The following is a 23,233-nucleotide window of genomic DNA, read 5'->3' as shown; positions in this document are numbered from 1 at the left end:
TACAAACTTAAATGCTAAGAGTCCTTTAAATCTGTATCTTATAGATCCTTCTTTTTTACAGATCTGTCTTCATATCCTACAAATATCATACCTTATAAACTTCTTTAGCCTTCCTGTTTAAAAAGTTATAGTCATAGTGAAACTGAATAATATTCTCTTCTCTCATAAAAGGTAGATTTAAATATTTTGAGTGTTGCAACTAAGTCTTCAGAGAGGGGCGGCATACAAATCTAATAAATTATTATTATTATTATTATTATTATTATTATTATTATTATTATTATTATGTCAGTACAACACAGCAAACGAGATCACTATGCTGGATTTCGTATTTCATCACCAGTCGGGTGCTTCCCAAGCACCTAGGACTGCGTGATGTAGCGGTGAATTATGTTTGCCAATCCCAGTAAAGCGGCCTTTTGCAATTGACAGATGGAGATTTTGTCAATTCCGATGGTTTTCAAATGTCCGCTGAGATCCTTTGGTACTGCGCCCAGCATGCCAAGTACCACTGGGACCACTTTCACTGCCTTATGCAAGAGTCGTTGCAGCTCGATTTTTAACTATCATTGTTGTTGTTGTTGTTGTTGTTGTTATTATTATTATTATTATTATTATTATTATTATTATTATTATTTCAGGTTAACAATCAATATCTAGGGTGGTTTTTCCCCCCTAGAGTATAATATGGTGTGGGAGGCGGGGGAAACTGAATCATAAAATATTTTTTCTTCTTTAGTCAAATATGGTTATGATGCATTCTTTTTGAAAGATTCTTAAAACAAACTTCTAGCTTCTATGTAATTCATTGCATTTTGGGAGTTTTCTCATTGCCCATTTCATATATTAATACGTGTATATTACATTGCAACATCACTGTATTTATCCCAATATACTAGTTTTATATATGAATTCGAATACATAGATTGTATAATAGTTTGCAGTGAGGTTGTCATACTATGTAAAAAGTTTTTAACATTCTGAATGTTTGTGAGAGGACCAGAAATATACAATGATTTTTTGGAAAGGATTTTGACTATTAAGTTTCCTAACTGTATTTCCCTGACTTCCAATAATTATTATTTGAAAAGAGATAAAATCTGATGTCATATATTTACTAGCAGGAGTGATGAACTCTCCATGTAATTCATACGTCATTAAGGGCTCTGGCAGGCTTCTGTTAAGACAAAAACATTGGAATAAATTAAGGAGAAAAAATATCATTTTAATTTGCAATTAAGTTTAAATACAAACATTTTAAAAGGGGAGGGGAGGAACTATATATTTTATCATACTACAATGATAACTTTCTAGTTAGGATACCTTTTAAAACAACTAGAAATAAATCATCATTCCATGAAATATTGATCGGGGTTGTATTCCATATTGCACATGAGAAAAACTTTGCAGTTTCTACCATCAAAGCCAGGAAATAAAAAGGTATGATTACTGTTCTGTCTGGGTCCCCCCAGACGCCAACACCAACCAAAAAGAGTAGCCAGACACACTGGTAAAAAGCAAAGGCAGTTTATATAATTCAAAGCAAACACAGGTAACAAAAACTGTTCTTACAGACAGGAACACTATGAAGCTTCACAGAGGTTTCACGAAGGCCAGGCAATAAAACAGGATTCTTGCTGGCAAAAACAACGCTGGAGATAATAAAACCCACGCCTCCCCCAAGTCTTCCAGACTTCTAGGCTACAAGCCAAGATCAGAGACGCCGAGAATCGAAGCAAGGTCACAGGACTCCTAGTTGATAACTCTCCACAAGACTATAAGGGCGGGCCTGCCTTTTCAACCCTGCTGAGGAGAACCACACCCAAACCCAGCTGTTGCCAATTCAGGGATGGAAATACCTTTCTAATTGGCCCCGTCTTTGAGCTGCACGTCGCTGCCTCATGTCTATTATAGCCTGTGCGTCTTCATCCAATGACTCCAGGCTACTAGCTGGGGAGAGCCCCCCGCCGGGGGTCTCAAGCTGCTCTCCCTCCTCCTCTTCCTGACGTTCCTCTCCCCCGTCTGCCTGGTCCTCCCCCTCCTGTTCACTGTCCTCCTCCTCTGGGCATGGATCCGGCAGAGATCCAACCGGTCCCTGAGGAGCCTCAGGCTGAATCACAACAATTACCATACAGAAAACAATTCTTTAAAGGGTGTGGGGTTTTTTTCAAAATATAAAAGTTTATTATGGCTATTTCCACAGATTGCACTCTGAAAATTACAATTCACTTCTTCTTCTTTCTAACCCAAAGGAATGTTGAAAAGAAAGTTAAGTGAAGGAGCTTAACCATTAACCTATCCATTAGCAGTGCAACTGTCCAATCACAGGACAGCACAGAACCAAATTGAGGGTGGCAGAATGAGCCAAAAGAAATATTGTGTCAATAAAACAGCTGAGGCCATAGAGAAAAATGTGCCCATGCATTGGTCCAGAAAGGGCAATTGTGTGGCAGCTTGACATATTGCTGATTCCTCCCAGGTCATTTCAGATCATCTGACATGAAACAGACTTTAAAGGATTGTAAAGAATTCCAGAAAATATATTCTACATGTTTCCTAAAATTTACATTTGAATTTTTCAAAAAAACGTGATAGCATCCACCATATATTATGGTTTTGATAAAATTACAGAAATAGAACATATTTACCTTAAATATTGTTTCACTGTACTTGTTATGGTCTTTACTTCCCAATCTGTGTTACTTTCCAAATCAACTTCATCACATGTTTTTGCATCTAGGAAATAAATACAAGCAGGTAACCTAATCTGGAATAATTCCAGATACTGTACAGTATAACTGAGCTTATGAAAGCATCAATAAATCAAATCATAAAGTTTTGTTAGAAACGTAGAAACATAGAAGTCTGACGGCAGAAAAAGACCTCATGGTCCATCTAGTCTGCCCTTATATTATTTTCTGTATTTTATCTTAGGATGGATATATGTTTATCCCAGGCATGTTTAAATTCAGTTACTGTGGATTTATCTACCACGTCTGCTGGAAGTTTGTTCCAAGGATCTACTACTCTTTCAGTAAAATAATATTTTCTTATGTTGCTTTTGATCTTTCCCCCAACTAACTTCAGATTGTGTCCCCTTGTTCTTGTGTTCACTTTCCTATTAAAAACACTTCCCTCCTGGACCTTGATACACTTGCTAGATTCTGTTTCTTATCTTCTGTGAATAGATAAGTAAAATCTAAAAGACAGTGAGAGAATTGTACCACTACAGAAAAGACCATTTCAAAAATCAAATTTACACCTGTTGTCTATTATGGTCTCTGTGCATTATGTATTAGCAGACTTATATTATATTCTTATATAAGATACTTATATTCTGGGACAAATGGCACTTATTAATACAGAATGAAAAGCAATACTTATATCAAAGTAACATTTTGAAGTCAAACATTTCATATATAATGCTGAATGCTTCCTTGTCTGGAGGAGATACAGGACTGCAGGAATCAAACTAGCTGATAGAGCAGTGTTTCCCAACTTTGGCCACTTGAAGATATTTGGACTTCAGCTCCCAGAATTCCCCAGCCAGAGAATGCTGACTGGGGAATTCTGGGAGTTGAAATCCAAATATCTTCAAGTGGTCAAGGTTGGGAAACACTGTGATAGAGTGACTTCTCATGGACTCTATTGTTTTGGCTGGTTACAATACATTTTGTCAATGACAACTCTTTTATCCTTCAGACAAAAGAAATATTTTTCTTCAATTTATTTATTTATTTATTTATTGGATTTGTATGCCGCCCCTCTCCGGAGACTCAGGGCGGCTAACAGCAATAATAAGACAACGTACAACAGTGATGGTGAACCTATGACACGCGTGTCAGCACTGACACGCGTAGCCATTTTTAGTGACACGCGGCCGCCTGAGAAACTTTCGGAGAGAATGCGCCAAACGCACACGACGCGAGCCAAAAAAAAAAAAGCCTCCTCACTCTCACCCCTCCCTCCTGTTTCACCTTCATTGCTGCTTGGAGAAGCCCGCGCCTCCTTCGCCTCCCCCCCACCCAGCCCGGGAAGGAAAAAGCCGGCAGAGCGCAAGCGCAGGTTCTTAAAGGATCCGCGTTGTTGATTTCCGAGCACCAAAAAAAAAAAAGGACGTGCGAAGAGCGAGAATAGGAGCCCGGCCCGGCTGGAGCTTCCCTGGCGGTGATGGCACGTCAGCTTTTGGGGCCCGGTGGGAGGGCGCCGGCCATTGTGTGCCCGCACAGCCATTAGGAACCCCCCTCCCCCGGCAGAAATTTTTGAAGTGGCGTAAAGCCACACAGTCCTGAATCGCTCCCTTCTCTGGCCAGCAAAGTCGGCTGCCCAGGAAAGCACCGCATTTGAAAAGCGCACGTTTAAAAATCGAGCCACTTTCCCTGGCAGCCGGCTTGCTGGCCGGAGAAGCGAGCGATCCGGGACTGCCTGGCTTTGCGCCGTGATGACAACAACGGTGCCATGGTGGCCTTCAAGCGTCGCCCTTCGGGGCGCCCAACCACCCGTTCCTCAGGTAGATGTCTGGCGCGCTACCGGGAGGTGGAGGCGGCACGTGGCCAGGCGCTGAGCTCCATGGACACCTGGAAGGGCAAAGGGGTGAATGTGGCTGCTGCCTCTTAGGCGGAGGCGAAGGCGATGGCGGAGTCTGCGCTGGGGCCATGCAGGGATGCTGATCCAGGGGGCCACGGACCGGCAAGCCGCCCTCCACTCTCTCTCCACTCTCCCTCTCTCTTTCTCTCTCTGTTGCTGCCGTGGTGCACGAGAGAGAAAGAGAGAGAGAAAAAGGAGGAGAGAATAAGAGAGAAAGAGAGAAGGCAAGAGAGAGAGAGAGAAAGCAAGGGAGAGAGAGAGAGAAAGAGTGTGTGTGTGAGAGAGGAAGAGAGAGAGAGAAAGAGAAAGAAAGCAAGAGAGAAAGAAAAAGAGAAAGAGAGAAGGAAAGTAAGAGAGAGAAAGCAAGAGAGAGAGAGAAAGCAAGAAAGAGAGGAACAGAGAGAGAAAGAAAGAGAAAGAAAGAAAGAAAGCAAGAGAGAGAAAAAGAGAGAAGGAAAGTAAGAGAGAGAAAGCAAGAAAGAGAGAAAGCAAGAAATAGAGAAAGGGAGGAAGAGAGAGAGAGAGAAAGAGAAAGAAAGCAAGAGAGAAAGAGAGAAGGAAAGCAAGAGAGAGAGAAAGAAAGAGAAAGAAAGAGAGAGAAAGAAAGCAAGGAAGAGAGAGAGAAAGAAAGCAAGAGAGAGAAAGAAAGCAAAAGAGAAAGAGAAGGAAAGCAAGAGAGAGAGAGTGAGAAAGAGAGAATAAAAGAGAGATAGCAAGAGAGACGGAGAAAGAGAGAGAGAGAAAGCAAGAAAGAGAGAAAGAGGAAAGGAGGGAGAAAGAGCAAAAAAGAGAGGAAGGAAGAAAGAAAGAAAGAGGGATGGAGAGAGAAGGAGAAAGAAAGAGGGAGAGAGAGAGAAATAGGGCGAAAGGGAGGAAAAGAGGGGGGTTTTGTCCAAACTTTTTTTCTCAAGGTGACACACCACCCGAGTTATGCTTGGTTTTTTGGCGAATTTTGACACACCAAGCTCAAAAGGTTGCCCATCACTGGCGTACAATAATAATCCAATTCTAAAAATGATTAAAAACCCATTAATATAAAAACCAGAGAGGGGCGGCATACAAATCCAATAAATAAATAAATGATGCATGAGCAGAATAGGATTTGCCTTTCCATAAAAAACAAGCTTTAAAAATGAATGACCTAAGAAGCACAGATCTCAGACAAAGGCCATAGGATAGTGGCTAATATTATTTATAAAACAAAATAAGCTTCTATTTGATGTACATGCAATGAAATATCAAAGTACATGGAAAGAAAATTACATTCTATAATATGTGCGTAAAAGGATTTTATTTATTTATTTATTTATTTAGCCCAATACACAATGAGGGTTTTAGTGGGTATATATCAATATCCACAGAGTAAAATACATGATGAAGGTTATAGAAGAGATACTCATAGTAAAATATATCTAAGAAATAAGAGAAAAGAAGATATAGGAATAGAATATATCAATGAAAGAATAGAAGAGATATAGGAATAGAGGAAAGGTATAGGAGATATAGGAGAGCAATAGGACAGAGGACAGAAGGCACTCTAGTGCACTTGTACTCGCCCCTTACTGACCTCTTAGGAATCTGGATAGGTCAACCATAGATAATCTAAGGGTAAAGTGTTGGGGGTTTGGGGATGACACTATGGAGTCCGGTAATGAGTTCCACGCTTCGACAACTCGGTTACTGAAGTCATATTTTTTACAGTCAAGTTTGGAGCGGTTAATATTAAGTTTAAATCTGTTGTGTGCTCTTGTGTTGTTGTGGTTGAAGCTGAAGTAGTCGCCGACAGGCAGGACGTTGCAGCATATTATCTTGTGGGCAATACTTAGATCTTGTTTAAGGTGTCTTAGTTCTAAACTTTCTAGGCCCAGGATTGAAAGTCTAGTCTCATAGGGTATTCTATTTCGAGTGGAGGAGTAAAGGGCTCTTCTGGTGAAGTGTGTGTGACTTCAAATCAGTGTCAATTCCTGGCAATTGCCTGGATTAGTTCCTGAAGTTTTCTTTTCGGAAGTGATTTGCTTGCCCAGGATTGAGAGAGATTGGCTGAAGGTCACCCAACTGACCTGGTGCCTAAGGTAAGACTTGAAAGGCAGAACAATGTGCTAAAACATGATGCACGAGCAGAATAAGATTTGGTTTCCTGCCTTTCCATAAAAAAAGCAAGCATTAAAAATGAATGACCTATGAAGCATGTATATCAGACAAAGGCCATAGGATAGTGGCTTCCATTTTCTATCCCAATGCCACTGTACTAAACTGGACCTGCCACTAGCTATTTAAACTGTTTGAATGACTTTCTTCAACAAAAGTAAGATTAAGATTAAGTTGGGTTTTAGGAAAAAACCAGCTCTCCATAACATGCATTTTGTCCCAATAGCTTTTCCTTTTGTTTCCTAATTTTTCCTGAAGCTATAAGAAATTTTCAGGTCTATATACCTTTTTTAAAGTCAATATACAGTGTTCCCTCGATTTTCGCGGGTTCGAACTTCACGAAAAGTCTATACCACGGATTTTCAAAAATATTAATTAAAAAATACTTCATGTATTTTTTATGTTTTTACTTCATGTATTTTTCATGTTTTTTCTGCCCGATGACTTTAATAAATATTTATTTAAATAAACTTTAATAAATAAACATAGTGAGTAATAATCTAAATGGTTGCTAAGGGAATGGGAAATTGTAATTTAGGGGTTTAAAGTGTTACGGGAAGGCTTGTGATACTATTCATAGCCAAAAATAGTGTATTTACTTCCGCATCTCTAGTTCACGGAAATTCGACTTTCGCGGGTAGTCTCGGAACGCATCCCCCGCGAAAATTGAGGGAACACTGTAATAGCCAATAGCAGTTAAAATAGTTAATTAATAATTACCCAATCATCTCAACAAATTAATACAGAAAATAAGACAGTATATTATATAATATCTGTCATATTTTCAGCAGAGACAGTCAGCATCGTACAAGTGGCAATGACTTGATAGCAGCACATACAGTAAAATAAAATGCTTTGCCATCTACATAATGTCTGGGGGTAATGAGATGAATTCATTTGCTAGTTTCCTCCAGTTTTATCTGCCAAAGAACACTGTGTTATCAGCACAGATGGAGCTACATGCTCCTGGAGAGGAGCCTGCTGCAAACTAGCTTCTCTGAATATCAATGAATCCTTGAGAGTCAGACTAGTGATTCTATCAAATGACAGGTTTGGAAAGCTCAAGTAAACCAGGTAGTCTGAACTAATTGCATGTACTGCCAAAAGCTGTGCAGAAGAAATCTGAAAATTTCACAGTGTTGACTATTACGGTGGGGTTAGATAATAGACAGATGAACGGTTTCACTCTAATAATAGGAAGAATGATAGTTATATTTGTGTCAGAATTAAATGAAAATTTTATCACAGGGATGAGAATCTATAATTTTCTAGAAAAAAGATTAGACACATACAGACATGTACATTTAAATATATTTGCACTAAAATGAGACATTTTTCAGTATGTTGAAAATATTCTTTTATCTACTTTAAAAATATCTAAAGACAGTGATCCCTCGATTTTCGCAAGTTCAAACTTCGCGAAACGGCTATACCACGGTTTTTCAAAAAATATTAATTAAAAAATACTCCACGTTTTTTTTTCTATACCACGGTTTTTCCCACCCGATGATGTCATACGCCATCACCAAGAGTCACTTCTCTCTCTCTTTCTCGTTCTTTCCTGTCATTCGCTGCTTCAGTCATTTTCTCATTTCTCTTTTTTTCTCCCCTTTTTTCTATCATTTCTCTCTCTCTCTACCTTCCACTCTCTCCCCTCTTTCTCACTCTCTCTCTCCGTCTCTGTGAGAACGCCTGCCCCGCCTCTCCTGCAACCCCCTCGCTGATAGCTGGGACGAAAGCACTCTCAGCTAAGGGACTGTGAGAGGGGTGGGGCGGGCATTCTCAAAGCGCTCAGAGCAGCTAGCGGCCGAATGAGGATGAGAAGCTGTAGCCGCCAGTGCTGCTGCAGGAGGACCTGTGTCCCAAGAAAGCCGGTGAGAGGGGCGGATCTGGCGGGCGGGGGGTAGTGGCGAGGGGGCTGGAGGCGCTGGGGGGCGGGGGCCGCCGACATTCAAAACAATCTTTGCCGGCCTCCGCACTTTCATCGCTCCCCGCCCCCAACTTCAAGCCCGGATCCTTGCGCGGCCTTGGAAAAGGGTGCGCGGGGGTAGTTTTTGGCTGTCCATAGCCAAAAATAGTGTTTTTACTTCCGCATCTCTACTTCACGGAAATTCGACTTTCGCGGGCAGTCTGGGAACGCAACCCCCGCGAAAATCGAGGGATCACTGTATACTATTTTCATTTCATCAAAATTTTGCCCTCTCATAACTAAGGAGTAATCCTGAAACGAAAAATTACTTAAATCTTTCAGATTTTCATATTTTTTCAGATTATTTTTAACTTTGGTGAATTAAAGGGCATAATGGGAACCTTAAGCTTTGTATTAAATTATGTCCTCTCAGCATCCATTTAAAAAGCCAATTCTCCCAGATCAAGTTGCTTTCTCATCTTGACTTGATTTAAATAGAGAAAACTAAAATTGGAGGGAAACCCCACAAAAAAGGAAGTTATGCATATACTGTATATATATGTATATATAAAAATAGAAGCAGATTTTAAAAATGAGCATACCCATCAACAAATTCAGAAGTCTCTGGACTTTTGAACTCACCCCTACAACTCTATACAGTCCTTGATCATTTATACCTAATAGAGACACAAAAGAATTAATAAAAGTTATTAAACATAAATAAGTCTTGTATTTATTATAAGCATTTAACCTGGCTCGGGAATACGAACAGATTTGAAACAATTAATACATTGACAACTAAAAACTGTTTGAAAACTAGCTTCGCGGAAGAGAAGAATGCATAAGGCTTCCCATAAACATCTTTTTGGCTACAGTAGAGATAAAAAAATTATGAAGTGTAGGTTCTTTTTTAACCCGATTAAGTATAATTGTATATAAGAGCTAAGATAACATGATAATAAATTCAAATGCATCAATGAAAGCACTTTTAGTTCAATATACTGAAGTTAACAATGGTTCAATATATTTTCTGCCTGGTTACATCATAATTTAAATCATGACAATGTAGGCTCTTTATCACACCTAAGAAAATAAATATTAATCTAGAAGGTGCACCCAAATATAACGCACTACCTGTCCATTGTAAACTTCAATTACATCATGCATATGTAGAGCATTGCAGTTGCTGTTATTATTGTATCCAACATGAAATCACAGCTGACAGTTCATTAGCTGGTGTTGGCCTTCCTACACATTGAGTTCTTCCCAAGAGTCTAGGGCACTGATGGCGAACCTATGGCACGGGTGCCACAGGTGGCACGTGAAGCCATATCTGCTGGCACCTGAGCCATTGCCCTAGCTCAGCTCCAGTGTGCATGTGTGCAGGCCAGCTGATTTTTGGCTTGCACAGAGGCTCTGGGAGGGTGTTTTTGACTTCCAGAGAGCCTCTGGGGGGATGGGGGAGGGCGTTTTTACCCTCCCCCAGCTCCAGGGAAGCCTTTGGAGCCTGGGGAGGGCCAAACATGAGCCTACTGGACCCATCAGAAGTTGGGAAACAGGCCATTTCCAGCCTCCAGAGGACCTCCGGGGCTCGGGGGAAGCTGTAGTCCTAGTGTTGCCTTTGTAAAATATTTTTTGGTATGGCACCTAGTGTATCATAACTATTGGGTACCACCATGACCAGTTTAAGTCATAATCTTACAACTTCAGTTTTCAGATATTGATACTCTGTGATTTGCAATTTTTGGTCTTCCATTCCACTATTCCTTGATATTGCCACAGCAATTATCCATACTTTCTTCTTTCCAACCAGTTATATAGATTGCAGAATTTATATTTTACGCTAGTTTTATTACATGGAACTGCTAATACTAGTGACTGACATAGGTCTCATAATTTCTAATCATTTTTCTATGACACAATATTAATAGTTCCAAGAAACTATTAAAAATATAATTAAATCTGTATGTTTTCAGGATAGTATTTCCTGAATTTCTAACAGTAAAGACAAAAGAAAACAATAATGTGGAACAAGCCACAAATGTATATATTAAATCTGGTAGTAACGTAGGCATTGTTATAAAATCACACTAATCCTGAGGTTTGCAAAGTAATTTAACACTCCTAAAATACAATTATCAGGAAATTTAGCAAACTTTAAATTCTTGTATATAAAATACAGTTTATTTTAATAAGGTAATAGATAAAATTAAACACTTTTTAACTTATGAAAAGAAAAATTACTTGATCATGTAAACTTTATTTTTGTTCCTGGAAACACATGAAAACATATTACTGTGAAGCTCTTTCTTTCCTTTCAAAGAGTTATTTACTAAAGATTTGGTTGTGGCAACATAAAACTTTGCTATATTTAGAAATATAAAGGTAAGCTTTATATCCAAAGCAGTTCATTTTTCAAGCACATAAACTATATATAAAAAAAACAGAAAACCAACACCACCCTTGGGCCAGCTTAATGAATCTATATTCTTAATAAATAGGAGATGGGCTGCACTAAATGAACTTGAACCAAATCTTGTACAGCAGGGGGACCACTTACAGCCCAGTTCAAATAATGTCTTTTTAGCCAGCAAAACCTGTTCTGAGCAGAACTATTGATAACTGAACACACATCTTCCTGACATTTTAAAAAGTACCAGCTTTAAAAGAACAATTATCATAGCACAGTGCTTTACATCCCTCTCTAAGTCGTTTACAAAATCCGCATATTGTACCCAACAATCTAGGTCCTTATCTTACCAACCTCAGAAAGATAGAAGCTGAGTCAATTTTGAGCTGGTCAGAATCAAACGGCTAGCAGTTGGCAGAATTACTTGAAATACTGCATTCTAAACACTGTGCTACCATGGCTCCTGAAAATAAAACTTCCCCCAAATCCCAGCATCACCCATATTTTCCTCCCACTACTTTGTAGCTTTCATTCTCTTTGGCCAAAATATAAGTGAAGCCCTGGTCACTCAAAAGATTGATCTCATCTGTTGTACAGAACTGAACTATAACCATGTTTGCTGGCAGCTTTAATTTCGTCCAACATAATGCAAACTAAAAAAAAAGACAATGAGATTTCCAAACATCTGTTTCTTTGTCTAAAGTAGCTGAAACTTCCTATACTTCATCTCTTCGTGATGTTTCTGTAAAATATATCATTTCTGCCTTTCTCTTTTCTAACAATTCAATACAGCTAAGGCCAGCAGCAAAAACTATTACTTTGTTTATCCTTCCCAGAATCTAGGCAACTGAAAACAATCAAAATTAAATCCCTGGAGACTCTCCCAGAAAATACAGTATACTGCTTGTTGGGAGACAGTCCAACAGGCACAAATGATTAACACATGGTAAAATAGTTTAACTACTGCAGAAATAACAATTTCCTCACTGTATTACCTCCCTTTGCCTTCCCTAGCTCCCCTCTTCAAAAAAACATCTAATCCTTCAAGTTATTACATGCTAAAGCACCATTTTAGTCACCAAAACCTCTAGCTATTAATACCACTGTCCATTATTATTTGCTGTTTTTCCCACTAACATATTCTACTCTTAAAGGGACAGGAACTGCTACTTCTCCTAAGTCAATGACAATAGCAAAGGTCTCCTTGTTCTTTTGTCCTGGGCAGATGCTAGTTAGATTTCTTACTTAGGAGAACTGGTACCTTCATATAAATTCTTAATTTCTGATGATTTCCACTACAAGTGGAACACAATACGCTGGACACAATGCATTACTCACCATCACTATCAGTAAACAATTTGTTGAAATTATTCCATCTACTCCGAGAATCTCAGTAACATGAAAATATAGTAAAAAGATTGAACACTAACAAAAGTCAGCTACTGACCTGATGATAATCAGAATTTTAGAAGAAATAAGTAATAGATAATATATAATACAGTGGTACCTCTACTTATGAACTTAATTTGTTCCATGACCAGGTTCTTAAGTAGAAAAGTTTGTAAGAAGCAGCAATTTTTCCCATAGGAATCAATGTAAAAGGAAATAAAGTGTGTGATTGGGGAAATTACAGGGAGGGTGGAGGTCCTGTTTCCTCCCAGGAGATTCCTAGAGAGGGCCCATGGAGGCTTCTCCCCACCTTTTCCATCTGTTTCCTCCCATGAAATTCCTAGAGAGGCCCCAGAGGTTTCTCCCCGCCTTTTCCATCTGTTTCCTCCCAGGAAATTCCTAGAGAGGCCCCACAGAGGTTTCTCCCTGCCTTTTCCGGCTGTTTCCTCCCAGGAGATTTCTAGAGAGGACCCACAGAGGCTTCTCTCTGCCTTTTCCATCCGTTTCCTCCCAGGAGATTCCTAGAGAGGCCCCACGGAGGCTTCTCCCTGCCTTTTCCAGCCGTTTCCTCCCAGGAGATTCCTAGAGAGGCCCCACGGAGGCTTCTCCCTGCCTTTTCCGGTTACAGTTTCGGAGGCTCCGGTTTGTAAGTGGAAAATGGTTCTTAAGAAGAGGTAAAAAATCTAGAAAACCCGGTTCTTATCTAGAAACGTTCATAACTAGAGGCATTCTTAGGTAGAGGTATCACTGTACATGTTTTTGTCTTTTAATTTACATATTTTACTTCCCTTTTTAAATATTTTGGTATAGCTCTTTTGTCTCTTCAATTTTTTTCTTTTGGGTTATATATTTTAATCTTTTGAATAAAATTAAAACTGTAAAAAAATAAGCAACTATATTTTACAGATTTTGGTTGATCTCATCAACATTATTTGTTATTTAAAGAGTCTTATATGCTTCCAAATATTACTGGCATTTCCTAGATGTAAAGCTTATATGTGAATATGATTAACTGCTATCTTGTCCTAAAGCATCAAAACCAACCTATAACCATTCGGATGTTATTAGACTTAAATCCAATTTGCTATCCAGGGGCCAATGGTTGCTAAGAAATAAGCACTAGCCCTAGAAAGTTACAAAAGCACAAGTCTTATTCTAATAACATATTTTGTAGAATGAATACTTTAATGCTTATGACAGTCCTTAGTAATCTTGCAGAGCTATTTCCAAAAGCAGTTTCAAGATTTTTATTATGTTCCTTTCAATTCCTCACTAGTGCAAATCTTGTTTTAGCTCTTCAAGGAATAATAGCTTACTGCTGCCATCTATCTTTCCAGCAATGAATTATTATAACAAGTGCAGAAAATGCACGGAAGCCTTTGAAACAAATACAGTGTTCCCTCGATTTTCGCGGGGGATGTGTTCTGAGACCACCCGCGAAAGTCGAATTTCCGCGAAGTAGAGATGTGGAAGTAAATACACCATTTTTGGCTATGGACAGTATCACAAGCCATCCCTTAACACTTTAAACCCCTAAATTACCATTTCCCATTCCCTTAACAACCATTTACTCACCATTATTACTGGTACTCACCATTGAATAAGACACTTGGTGAGCCTGCTATTTATAAACATAATTATTTATTAACAATAATTATTATTATTTTGTTATTTATCTGCAAAAATTATTAGTTTGGCGATGACGTATGACATCATTGGGTGGGAAAAACCGTGGTATAGGAAAAAAATTGCAAAGTATTTTTTAATTAAATTTTTTTTTTAAACCGTGGTATAGGCTATTCGCGAAGTTTGAACCCGCGAAAATCGAGGGAACACTGTATACAGGAAGTGGAACTATGAATTCTCAGAAGAGGAATATATTGGAATGCTAACATGCAATTTTGCAAAAAATGCTATTTTGACCCTTTCCCAAGTCCTCTCTTTTGTCCTAAGTTGTGTGTTCATTTCATAGGTGAATAAGTGACTCCCTTTGTCGTGATACACAGATAGCAACAGAGACGAGATGAATGTTCTGTTCCAATGGTGTAAAATATCTGTATAAAACATGCATGTAAGTCAGCAACTCTGTGAAGTCTGCTTGTTTGAAAAGAAACAAGTGTGATCTGCAAACAACATTGCTGAGAAGGAAAGAGAAGCCAAATCTCTCCCCCCCCTCTGCCCAGCAGTCTGATGGCTTTGGATTCTTTCTCTGCCAGCACACCTGTTCAGAATTGCTGGGGAAAAGATATACAGTGTTCCCTCGATTTTCGCGGGTTCGAACTTCGCGAATAGCCTATAACACGGTTTTAAAAAAAATATTAATTAAAAAGCACTTCATGGTTTTTTTTCTATACCGCGGTTTTTCCCGCCCGATCATGTCATACGTCATCGCCAAACTAATAATTTTTGCAGATAAATAATAATAATAAAAATTATTGTTAATAAATAATTATGTTTATAAATATCAGGATCACTAAGTGTCTTATTCAATGGTGAGTACCAGTAATAATGGTGAGTAAATGGTTGTTAAGGGAATGGGAAATGGTAATTTAGGGGTTTAAAGTGTTATGGGATGGCTTGTGATACTGTCCATAGCTAAAAATGGTGTATTTACTTCCGCATCTCTACTTCGCGGAAATTCGACTTTCGCGGGCGGTCTCGGAACGCATCCCCCGCGAAAATCGAGGGAACACTGTATTACAAGACTTCTTCCTGCCTCCCAAGAATGTCGTGACTTTGACCAGGATTCCTGCAAAAAAAAGAAACCTAATCTCCCTTCCTCTGGGTGATCATGAAAGAAAGATACACTTGTGCAAGTGATAGGAATACTGTAAAACATAAAGATAATCACAGGAGGCCAGTATGTGGAGGTGAAAAAGTTGCCTGTTCATGATTTATGTGGTGCCTTAAAAAGATAGCCATAGCAATAAAATCATTAGGGCTCAAGGACTATGCTCAGGAAACAGCAAAGCTGAGTAGAAATTGGAATATTCCCACTTTTACAATCTGTTCCTCTCCCGCAAATGAATATTACAAGATTCATGATAGCCAAGATGAAAGATTATTTCTTTCTCTTCAATCCTCGAATCCTTGTCTTTACCTCTTCTTTCAATAGCACTAATGCATTTTCTGAGAATTGTGAATCCATTCTTATCTAGCTGCACACCTAAGAAGGCAAAAAAAAAATAAAGAAGATATTTCAGATCTAATGAAATATGTTCCGTGTTACAATAAAAGATCATCTATTTAAATACTTATAGCTATAGCTATTCAAACAATAGCTATACCATTTTTACCATTGAAGCAGGGGAAGGGTTTTAAAGGCAATATACTGTATATTTGTATTTATTATTATTAGATTTGTATGCCACCCCTCTCCGAAGACTTGGGGCAGCTAACAACAATATAAAAAGACAATGTAAACAAACCTAATATTAAAAATAATCTAAAAAAACCCCAATTTAAAGAACCACTCATACATACAAGCATACCATCTATAAATTCTATAAGCCTAAGGGGAAGGGAATATCTCAATTCCCCCATGCCTGACGACAGAGGTGGGTTTTAAGGAGCTTGCGAAAGGCAAAGAGGGTGGGGGCAACTCTGATATCTGGGGGGAGCTGGTTCCAGAGGGCCGGGGCTGCCACAGAGAAGGCTCTTCTCCTGGGTTCCACCAAACGACATTGCTTAGTCGACAGGACCCGGAGAAGGCAAACTCTGTGGGACCTAATTGGTCGCTGGGATTCGTGCGGCAGAAGGCGGTCCCGGAGATATTCTGGTCCGATGCCATGAAGGGCTTTATAGGTCATAACCAACACTTTGAATTGTGACCGGAAATTGATCGGCAACCAATGCAAGTGGCTATTGGGTTTATTGTATAAACAACTTCCTCCAATTGTTTTCTCCCTGTTTATATTACATCTAGCTGTGTCACAAAATAGAAATATTACTTTGAAAAGAAAGTTGACATATTTATAAAAGCAAAATATTCTTTATTAATGAGCACTTATCCAAAAGGTATTATTTTTCCACTTTTATCTTGCTACATTAAACAATAATAAAATGATCACTTGTTCATTTCCACTGATATTCAGTGAAACCTCAAACTTATGAACTGAAATTTAGATAGATTTAGATTTCAATCCTGAATCAAACTGAGGGGCGATCAGAGATTTTTCTAAAACACAGCCTGAAGCTAGTGTTAAATAAAATTGGAACACAATTTTATTTCAAATTATTATTTTTTAATTTCATAGCTGGAACAGTACAGGTACTTCATCAACTTACAACAATTCATTTAGTGACTGTTCAAAGTTACAAAGACACTTACAAAAAGTGATTTATGATCATTTTTCACACTTGCAGCCATTGTAGCATCCCCCTGGTCACATGATCAAATTTTGGATGCTTGACAACTGACTCACAATTATAACAGTTGCAGTGTCCCGAGATCATGTGACCACTTTTACAACCTTCTAACAAGCAAAGTCAATGGGAAAGCCAGATTCACTTAACAACCATGTAATTAACTTGGCAAGAAAAGTCATTAAATGGGGCAAAATTTTGGGATCAATTGTAGTTATAAGCAAGGACCACTTGTACACAAGCATAGAAACATAGAAACATAGAAGACTGACGGCAGAAAAAGACCTCATGGTCCATCTAGTCTGCCCTTATACTATTTCCTGTATTTTATCTTACAATGGATATAAATTTATCCCAGGCATGTTTAAATTCAGTTACTGTGGATTTATCAACCATGTCTGCACAAGACTGATTAAAATTTGTTTAACAAATTTATTTATCCACCCAACTGACATGTAGGTAAGTCTGGGTAGTTCACAACTTTTTTAAAAATCCAGAATAAAGTTATTTTCAGAAATCATTATGGAGAATTTAATTTTAATTTAACTATTTAACTCTAGTACTTACTTCCCTCTTTTTGTGTATTAGCCTTGTTCAGATTGAGAAACATCTAAGAAAACAAAACAAAAGAAAGGTAAATTTCTAAGTACATTCAAAATACAAGCAATTAAACATATAGGTAAGGAAGAACTCCACACTCTATTAAAAGACAAAAATCAGTAATTTAGAATTGAATAAAAGTACGGTACTACTTGGTCTATTAATTTCTGGTAACTACATAATTCTAATTTTCACCTGTTTTCTACATGTATAAATAAGCATCATTTTGAATGGTATAGCTGACCAATGCAAATTACATCAGGATCAAAATTCCTTGGATTCAAAATTCCCTTTCAAAATCCAAAAAATGGCATTAGAGGCTGGGGCAAATTTAAACCCTCCTACAGACATCATCTGGAATTTGAGAAACTGCTTTTAAGTGGCAGTAATTACATGGCATCTTTTGGATGGGTTAATTTTGCTAACACTGCAGATGTAGACTCTCTCAAATAAAAAAAGAGGCTGTGCTTAGTTGAAGTCCTCTGAGTTGGACAGACAAAATAAATTGGATTAGCCTTAAAAACCACAGATGTCTTATCCCTCCTCTAAATTCTTAAGGCTTTTGACACAACCTCCCTACTGATTATCATACTTTCTTCATTCAGTCTCCAATAAATCTATATTAAGGAACCTCATATAGTCCCTTCTCTTATTTCTACTTTCATATTTATTTGTACTGTTTCCTGGGATAGTATGCATTTTGTATATTTTTAAAAAATTTGAATGACCTTCTTTCCAAAGGAAAGATGATCCTTCAACATTAATTGTACATTTATGCTGCTTCCTTCATTTTTTAAAAAAATTCACACTGAAAACACACTGATTTGTCAATAATCTCTTCATTTCTGCATGTCTAAACTGTATAATTTGGTAAAGTGTGGACCGAAAAAGAAACTGGCAGTTCAAAAAGATATATTATCATTACTTGTACTTTTAAAATTATGTTAAATTTAATTATGACAAAAAAAATTAATACAGTATAAACTCTTTATTTATACATACACAAATACGTCAAGAATTTTGATATAAACAAGAATGAAATGCTTCTTTAAAACTGTAGACATAAACAGTAACATTTCTGAGATACAGATCAAACAGATCTTCAAACAGGTACGTCATTGATGACCTATGGCAGGGGTGTCAAGCTTGCATCATCACATTGTCGTCATGTGGCATGTAGTAACTTTCCCCCCTTCACTAAAATGGAGTGGCCATGGACAGCATGTGACCCATCTGGCTTGTGGACTGCGAGTTTGATATCCCTGACCTATGACATATGCAAGATATTGGGCAAACAAACACGCCTTCCTTAATCTTGGCATCAGTTATTCTGCCTCAAATAATGAAAATCTTCACTTTCTTTGTTAATCGCTTTCACAAAATTTTTCAAAATCCAAGTTTTATACCAACTAGCAAATATATCTTTGTCAGATCAAGAAATTTTTCTGTCCTGGAAACAGACACTTTCAGAGTGGTCATTTATTTTTAATATAATGCATGCCTGCCCCATACATACCGTATTTTTTGGAGTATAAGATGCAACTTTTTACCCCCCAAGAGAATGAAAACTTGGGCTTGTCTTATACACTGAATGTAGATCCAGCCAGCTACCTCCACCTGCCTCCCAGAAATTTACCTCCTTGTAGCAAACATTGCAGAGCCTGATTAGCAAAAGCAAGTTATTGTCAGCCTCTGGACCAACAGCTGATTCAGCACAGACAGGCCACGTAAGGAGGCAAATTGCTAGGAGAGGACTGCTGGCAATGTTGGACTGCTGAAACTGCAAGGAGGTAAATCGATAACTATAAATGTCTATAGAATGTTCAAATTATGAGACTTATTTTTTAAAGACTGCATGAAGCGTTTTAAAATAAATGCTTGATCTGAAGAGCCCCAGTGCTATTGTATCTTCTTTTAAATATCAGAGAATATACACATACAGTAGAACCTCGACATACGAGCTGCTCTATATACGAGCATTTTGAGATGCGAGCTAGGAGGGGAGGGATATTTCTATCCCAAATTCGGGATACGAGCTGTCCCTTCCTCTGCTGGAGCCACTTTCGGGGGGAAAAGAAGATGCTGTTGGCCCCGCTGCCCCCATAGCCGCCACTGAGAGCCGAGGCTGAGGGCGCGCGCACCAAAAAGGTGCCACGCCATGAGCCTCTTGCCTTGAGGGCCCTCGTAGTCGAAGTGGAAGCTGCCTGAGGGCGACTTCTCCAGGGGCGTGCTGGGCACGGAGAGCGAGAAGGCACCGCTCGTCGTTTTGGTGCGCGCAAAGTGGCCCGAGCTCTCCGGCGCCGTCCCTTCTTCCCCGCCGGAGCGGCCGATCACGGCGGGGTCCAGGCTGCGGGTCTGGCGAAGCCCCCGCTTGGAGAAGCTGAAGCATCCTGAGGCGAGCGGCGCTTGCCTTCGCGCCGCCGCCGTCGCCGCCTTTTATTCCTCAAGCTGCCGCCTCAAACGCTGGCGCTGGCCGGAGGACGCCGTTTGGATTTTACTCCGGCTGCCCCGCGAACCAGCGCCGAGGTCCACCCCCTCGGAGGCGCAGTGCTCCCTTGCTCGGCTGCATGACCCCACGCGCCCCTCCTCCGGAGCCCCATCCCGGGCGGAGCAGTCTGAGGGGTCCGGTGCGGCGCTGCCTCTTCCCGCGCCCCGCCCCCGCTCGGCAATCGGCCCGGCGGCGCTTTCGTGAGTCTCGGGCGGCGGCTCAAGCCCTTCCCCGTGGGGCTTGCACGCATTAATCGCTTTTCCATTGTTTCCTATGGGAAACAATGTTTCGACATACGAGCTGTTCAACTTACGAGCCTCCTTCCGGCACCAATTAATCTCGTAAGTCGGGGTTCTACTGTACATACTTTTAAATTGGAAAGTTCCATGCAACTTATCCATAAAATTCTATGCCAATATGCACTCATTAGTATTTAACAGTGACATGTTTTGTTTTTTCATTTAAGCATATACTGCATACGTTATGTCACACAAACTTATAATAAATAATAAATGCAGTCTGTGTTGCATTTAGTAGCCTCCCTTTGTGTTTACTTATTTGTAAAAATCATAATTCTCTTACAGTTTCCTTCCCATCTAAGGCTTCAAACCACATGTTCCTGTCCTCTTCTGAGAAGGCTTGCAGGGTAAAAGGCATGCCAGGTCTGGAAAAACAGAGTATTTAAAATTATTGATATAAAAATTTTATAATCTACGTTTAACAATGAGATTGGTCTATAGTTCTCAATTTTTTCTTTTTCTGTACCTACTTTATGTATTAAGGTTATTAACGTTTCTGTCCATGTTTTAGGTAACATAGCGTCTGCCATTATTTGATTGTATATCTCTAACATATTTAAGGAAAGTATTTCTATATCTAATTTATAAAATTCTACTGGTATGGCATCTGGACCTGTCACTTTATTATTTTTCTGGTTCTTTATAGATTGTTTTAGTTCAATTTCTGTAATAGATTTGTTTAATCTTTGTTGTTGTGCTTCAGTTAATACCGGTAAGTCGAATATTTTTCAAATATTCAAAAATTAAATCCTCATTTATTTCTTCTCTGTAAAATTCTAATACTATTTCCTTCTTTTCTTTTATTCTATGTTTCATTTTACCTTTTGAGTCTAACAAAAATTATTTAAATCATGACCGAACACTAATTTTCACTAGACTCCTACAAAATCCATCATAACCATCTTTGAAACTATCAAAGATGTCTTAGAAATAAGCAATGTAGTGCTAGGTGAAAGAGGGGGGGAAAGCATACAAGCCAAATCCTAGCATACATGCACACATAGTCACATAGAAACCAAAGATAATTAAAGTCATTCCAAAAGACATTTTAAACCAATAAAGTATATGAGCTCAAAGATTAGGAGGAGCCGTGGTGGTACAGTGGTTAGAGTGCAGAATTTCAAGCTGACTTTGTCCACTGCCAGGAGTTCAATCTTGACCGGCTGAAGGTTGGCTCTGTAAAGCACTATGGAGCAGTATACAGTAGTACCTCTAGATACGAGCTGCTCCACATGCGAGCATTCCAAGTTACGAGCCACGACGCGAGCAAAATTTCTGTTTGACACCCGAGCTTAAATTCGGGATATGAGCCGAGCTTCCACTAGGTGGCGCAAGAATCCTAGCTTCTGGTTATCTCGGTGCGAAAAACAAAGTCTAAAGGCATTCGTTCGAGATGCGAGTTGATCGACTTACGAGCTCGGGTCTGGAACGAATTAAACTCGTATGTCGAGGTACCACTGTATAAGTGTAAGTGCCATTGTTATTGCTGTTATTGAAGCTCATAAAATAAAACCTTGTACCACTATGTTTAAGTAATACAATGTCTCATTAGGCAAGTGATATCATTCTATTATTCAAGAGATGAGACATTTAAAACTATTAGGCTGTGCCTAGTCTCAATATATCTACCGTGTTTCCCCGATAGTAAGACCCCCCCGATTGTAAGACATATGAGGAGTTTCAGGGGGGGTCGGCTTATATAAGCCATACCCCGAAAGTAAGACATATGTCTTACTTTCGGGGAAACACGGTAGTATAAAAGGAATTAAAGGGGGAAAAAACTAGACAAATACTATTGCGGGGGGGGCGATGACATTGCTTCCAAGCTCCCCGCGCGCCCCTCGCCTTCGCTCGCCATGGCGCCACCACCTCTTCCCCTGCCGAGGCTCAGCTGCAAGCGGCCAGCGAGGCCGATCGGCTCCGAGGCGAGCGGCCGGAGCTGCGCCCTCCTTCACCAGCCTCCTTTCCGGCAGCTCCCTGCGCGCCCCTCGCCTTCGCTCGCCGCGGCGCCACCGCCTCTTCCCCTGCCGAGGCTCAGCTGCAAGCGGCCAGCGAGGCCGATCGGCTCCGAGGCGAGCGGCCGGAGCTGCGCCCTCCTTCGCCCGCCTCCTTTCCGCTCGCCTCGGAGCCGATCGGCCTCGCTGGTCACTTGCAGCTGAGCCTCGGCAGGGGAAGAGGCGGTGGCGCCGCGGCGAGCGAAGGCGAGGGGCGCGCAGGGAGCTGCCGGAAAGGAGGCGGGCGAAGGAGGGCACAGCGACGGCCGCTCACCCTTTTTGACTGCCCATCCACCCCTTGGCCTGCCTTTAGCCAGCCAGCCGAGCGTCCGTGTCACCGCGGAGTTGGCCTCCCCTGCCGAGAAACATTGCCGGGAGCGGCGAGGGGATGCTCCCCGCAACCCGCCGAACGTCGAGGTCTCTCCCTGCCCCGTGCACCAGGTGAAGGGGGTGGCCCACATCACATCACGCGGGGAAGAAGAATTGGGGGCTCCCTGCAAGATGAGCAGCCAGAATCAGCACAGCCGAAAGGTGAGTGGCGCGGTCAGGCGCCCTCCTTCGCCCGCCTCCTTTCCGGCAGCTCCCCGCGCCCGAAGACGAGCCGGCCCCGGTGCCCGGGACAATGTAAGACATACCCCCAAAGTAAGACACAGTGGGGCTTTTGGGGGTAAAAAGATAGTAAGACACTGCCTTACTATCGGGGAAACACGGTAGTTGTTCACATCTCTTAAATATGTTCTACATAAATGATTTATATCTTTTGACTATTTTCCTGGAATTTATCCAGACATCAATAGTTATAGAATTTAAATATATAAATATAGAAACTAAATATAAATTAAGAAATATACAAAAGATAATTTGAAAGAATTATATGAAAATGGATAGCCAATGACATTGATGTCATTTACATTTAATCCCCCCCCTCTAATCTCTTAACTTCCATTTATTTTGCTTTGTGTTTCTTACTTTTTTTCCTGCCCTTTCTATTTTAAAAAGAATAGTGAAAAGGGTATATGATATGTAAGATCAGGAAAAATATAA

At 40.0% G+C, this 23,233-nt stretch overlaps 1 protein-coding gene across 1 annotated transcript in view; it reads right to left on the bottom strand.

Moving 5' to 3' along the window:
- ARHGAP10 (Rho GTPase activating protein 10) overlaps nucleotides 1-23,233 on the bottom strand; it is a 144,242-nt gene that overhangs the window by 69,424 nt on the left and 51,585 nt on the right. The window contains exons 11-16 of the mRNA XM_070757792.1: nucleotides 20,479-20,560; nucleotides 17,376-17,418; nucleotides 15,544-15,609; nucleotides 9,247-9,321; nucleotides 2,649-2,736; nucleotides 1,119-1,177 (exon numbers count right to left, since the gene is read on the bottom strand). Of these exons, the coding sequence (XP_070613893.1) occupies nucleotides 1,119-1,177; nucleotides 2,649-2,736; nucleotides 9,247-9,321; nucleotides 15,544-15,609; nucleotides 17,376-17,418; nucleotides 20,479-20,560 (413 nt within the window). The remainder of the gene's footprint in view (nucleotides 1-1,118; nucleotides 1,178-2,648; nucleotides 2,737-9,246; nucleotides 9,322-15,543; nucleotides 15,610-17,375; nucleotides 17,419-20,478; nucleotides 20,561-23,233) is intronic.

This window comes from Erythrolamprus reginae, chromosome 7, assembly GCF_031021105.1.
Source record: "Erythrolamprus reginae isolate rEryReg1 chromosome 7, rEryReg1.hap1, whole genome shotgun sequence".
In the NCBI taxonomy this organism is placed as follows: domain Eukaryota; kingdom Metazoa; phylum Chordata; class Lepidosauria; order Squamata; family Dipsadidae; genus Erythrolamprus; species Erythrolamprus reginae.
The sequence above is the reverse complement of the archived record's forward strand: the minus strand, read 5'-3'. Positions and strand labels throughout refer to the sequence as shown.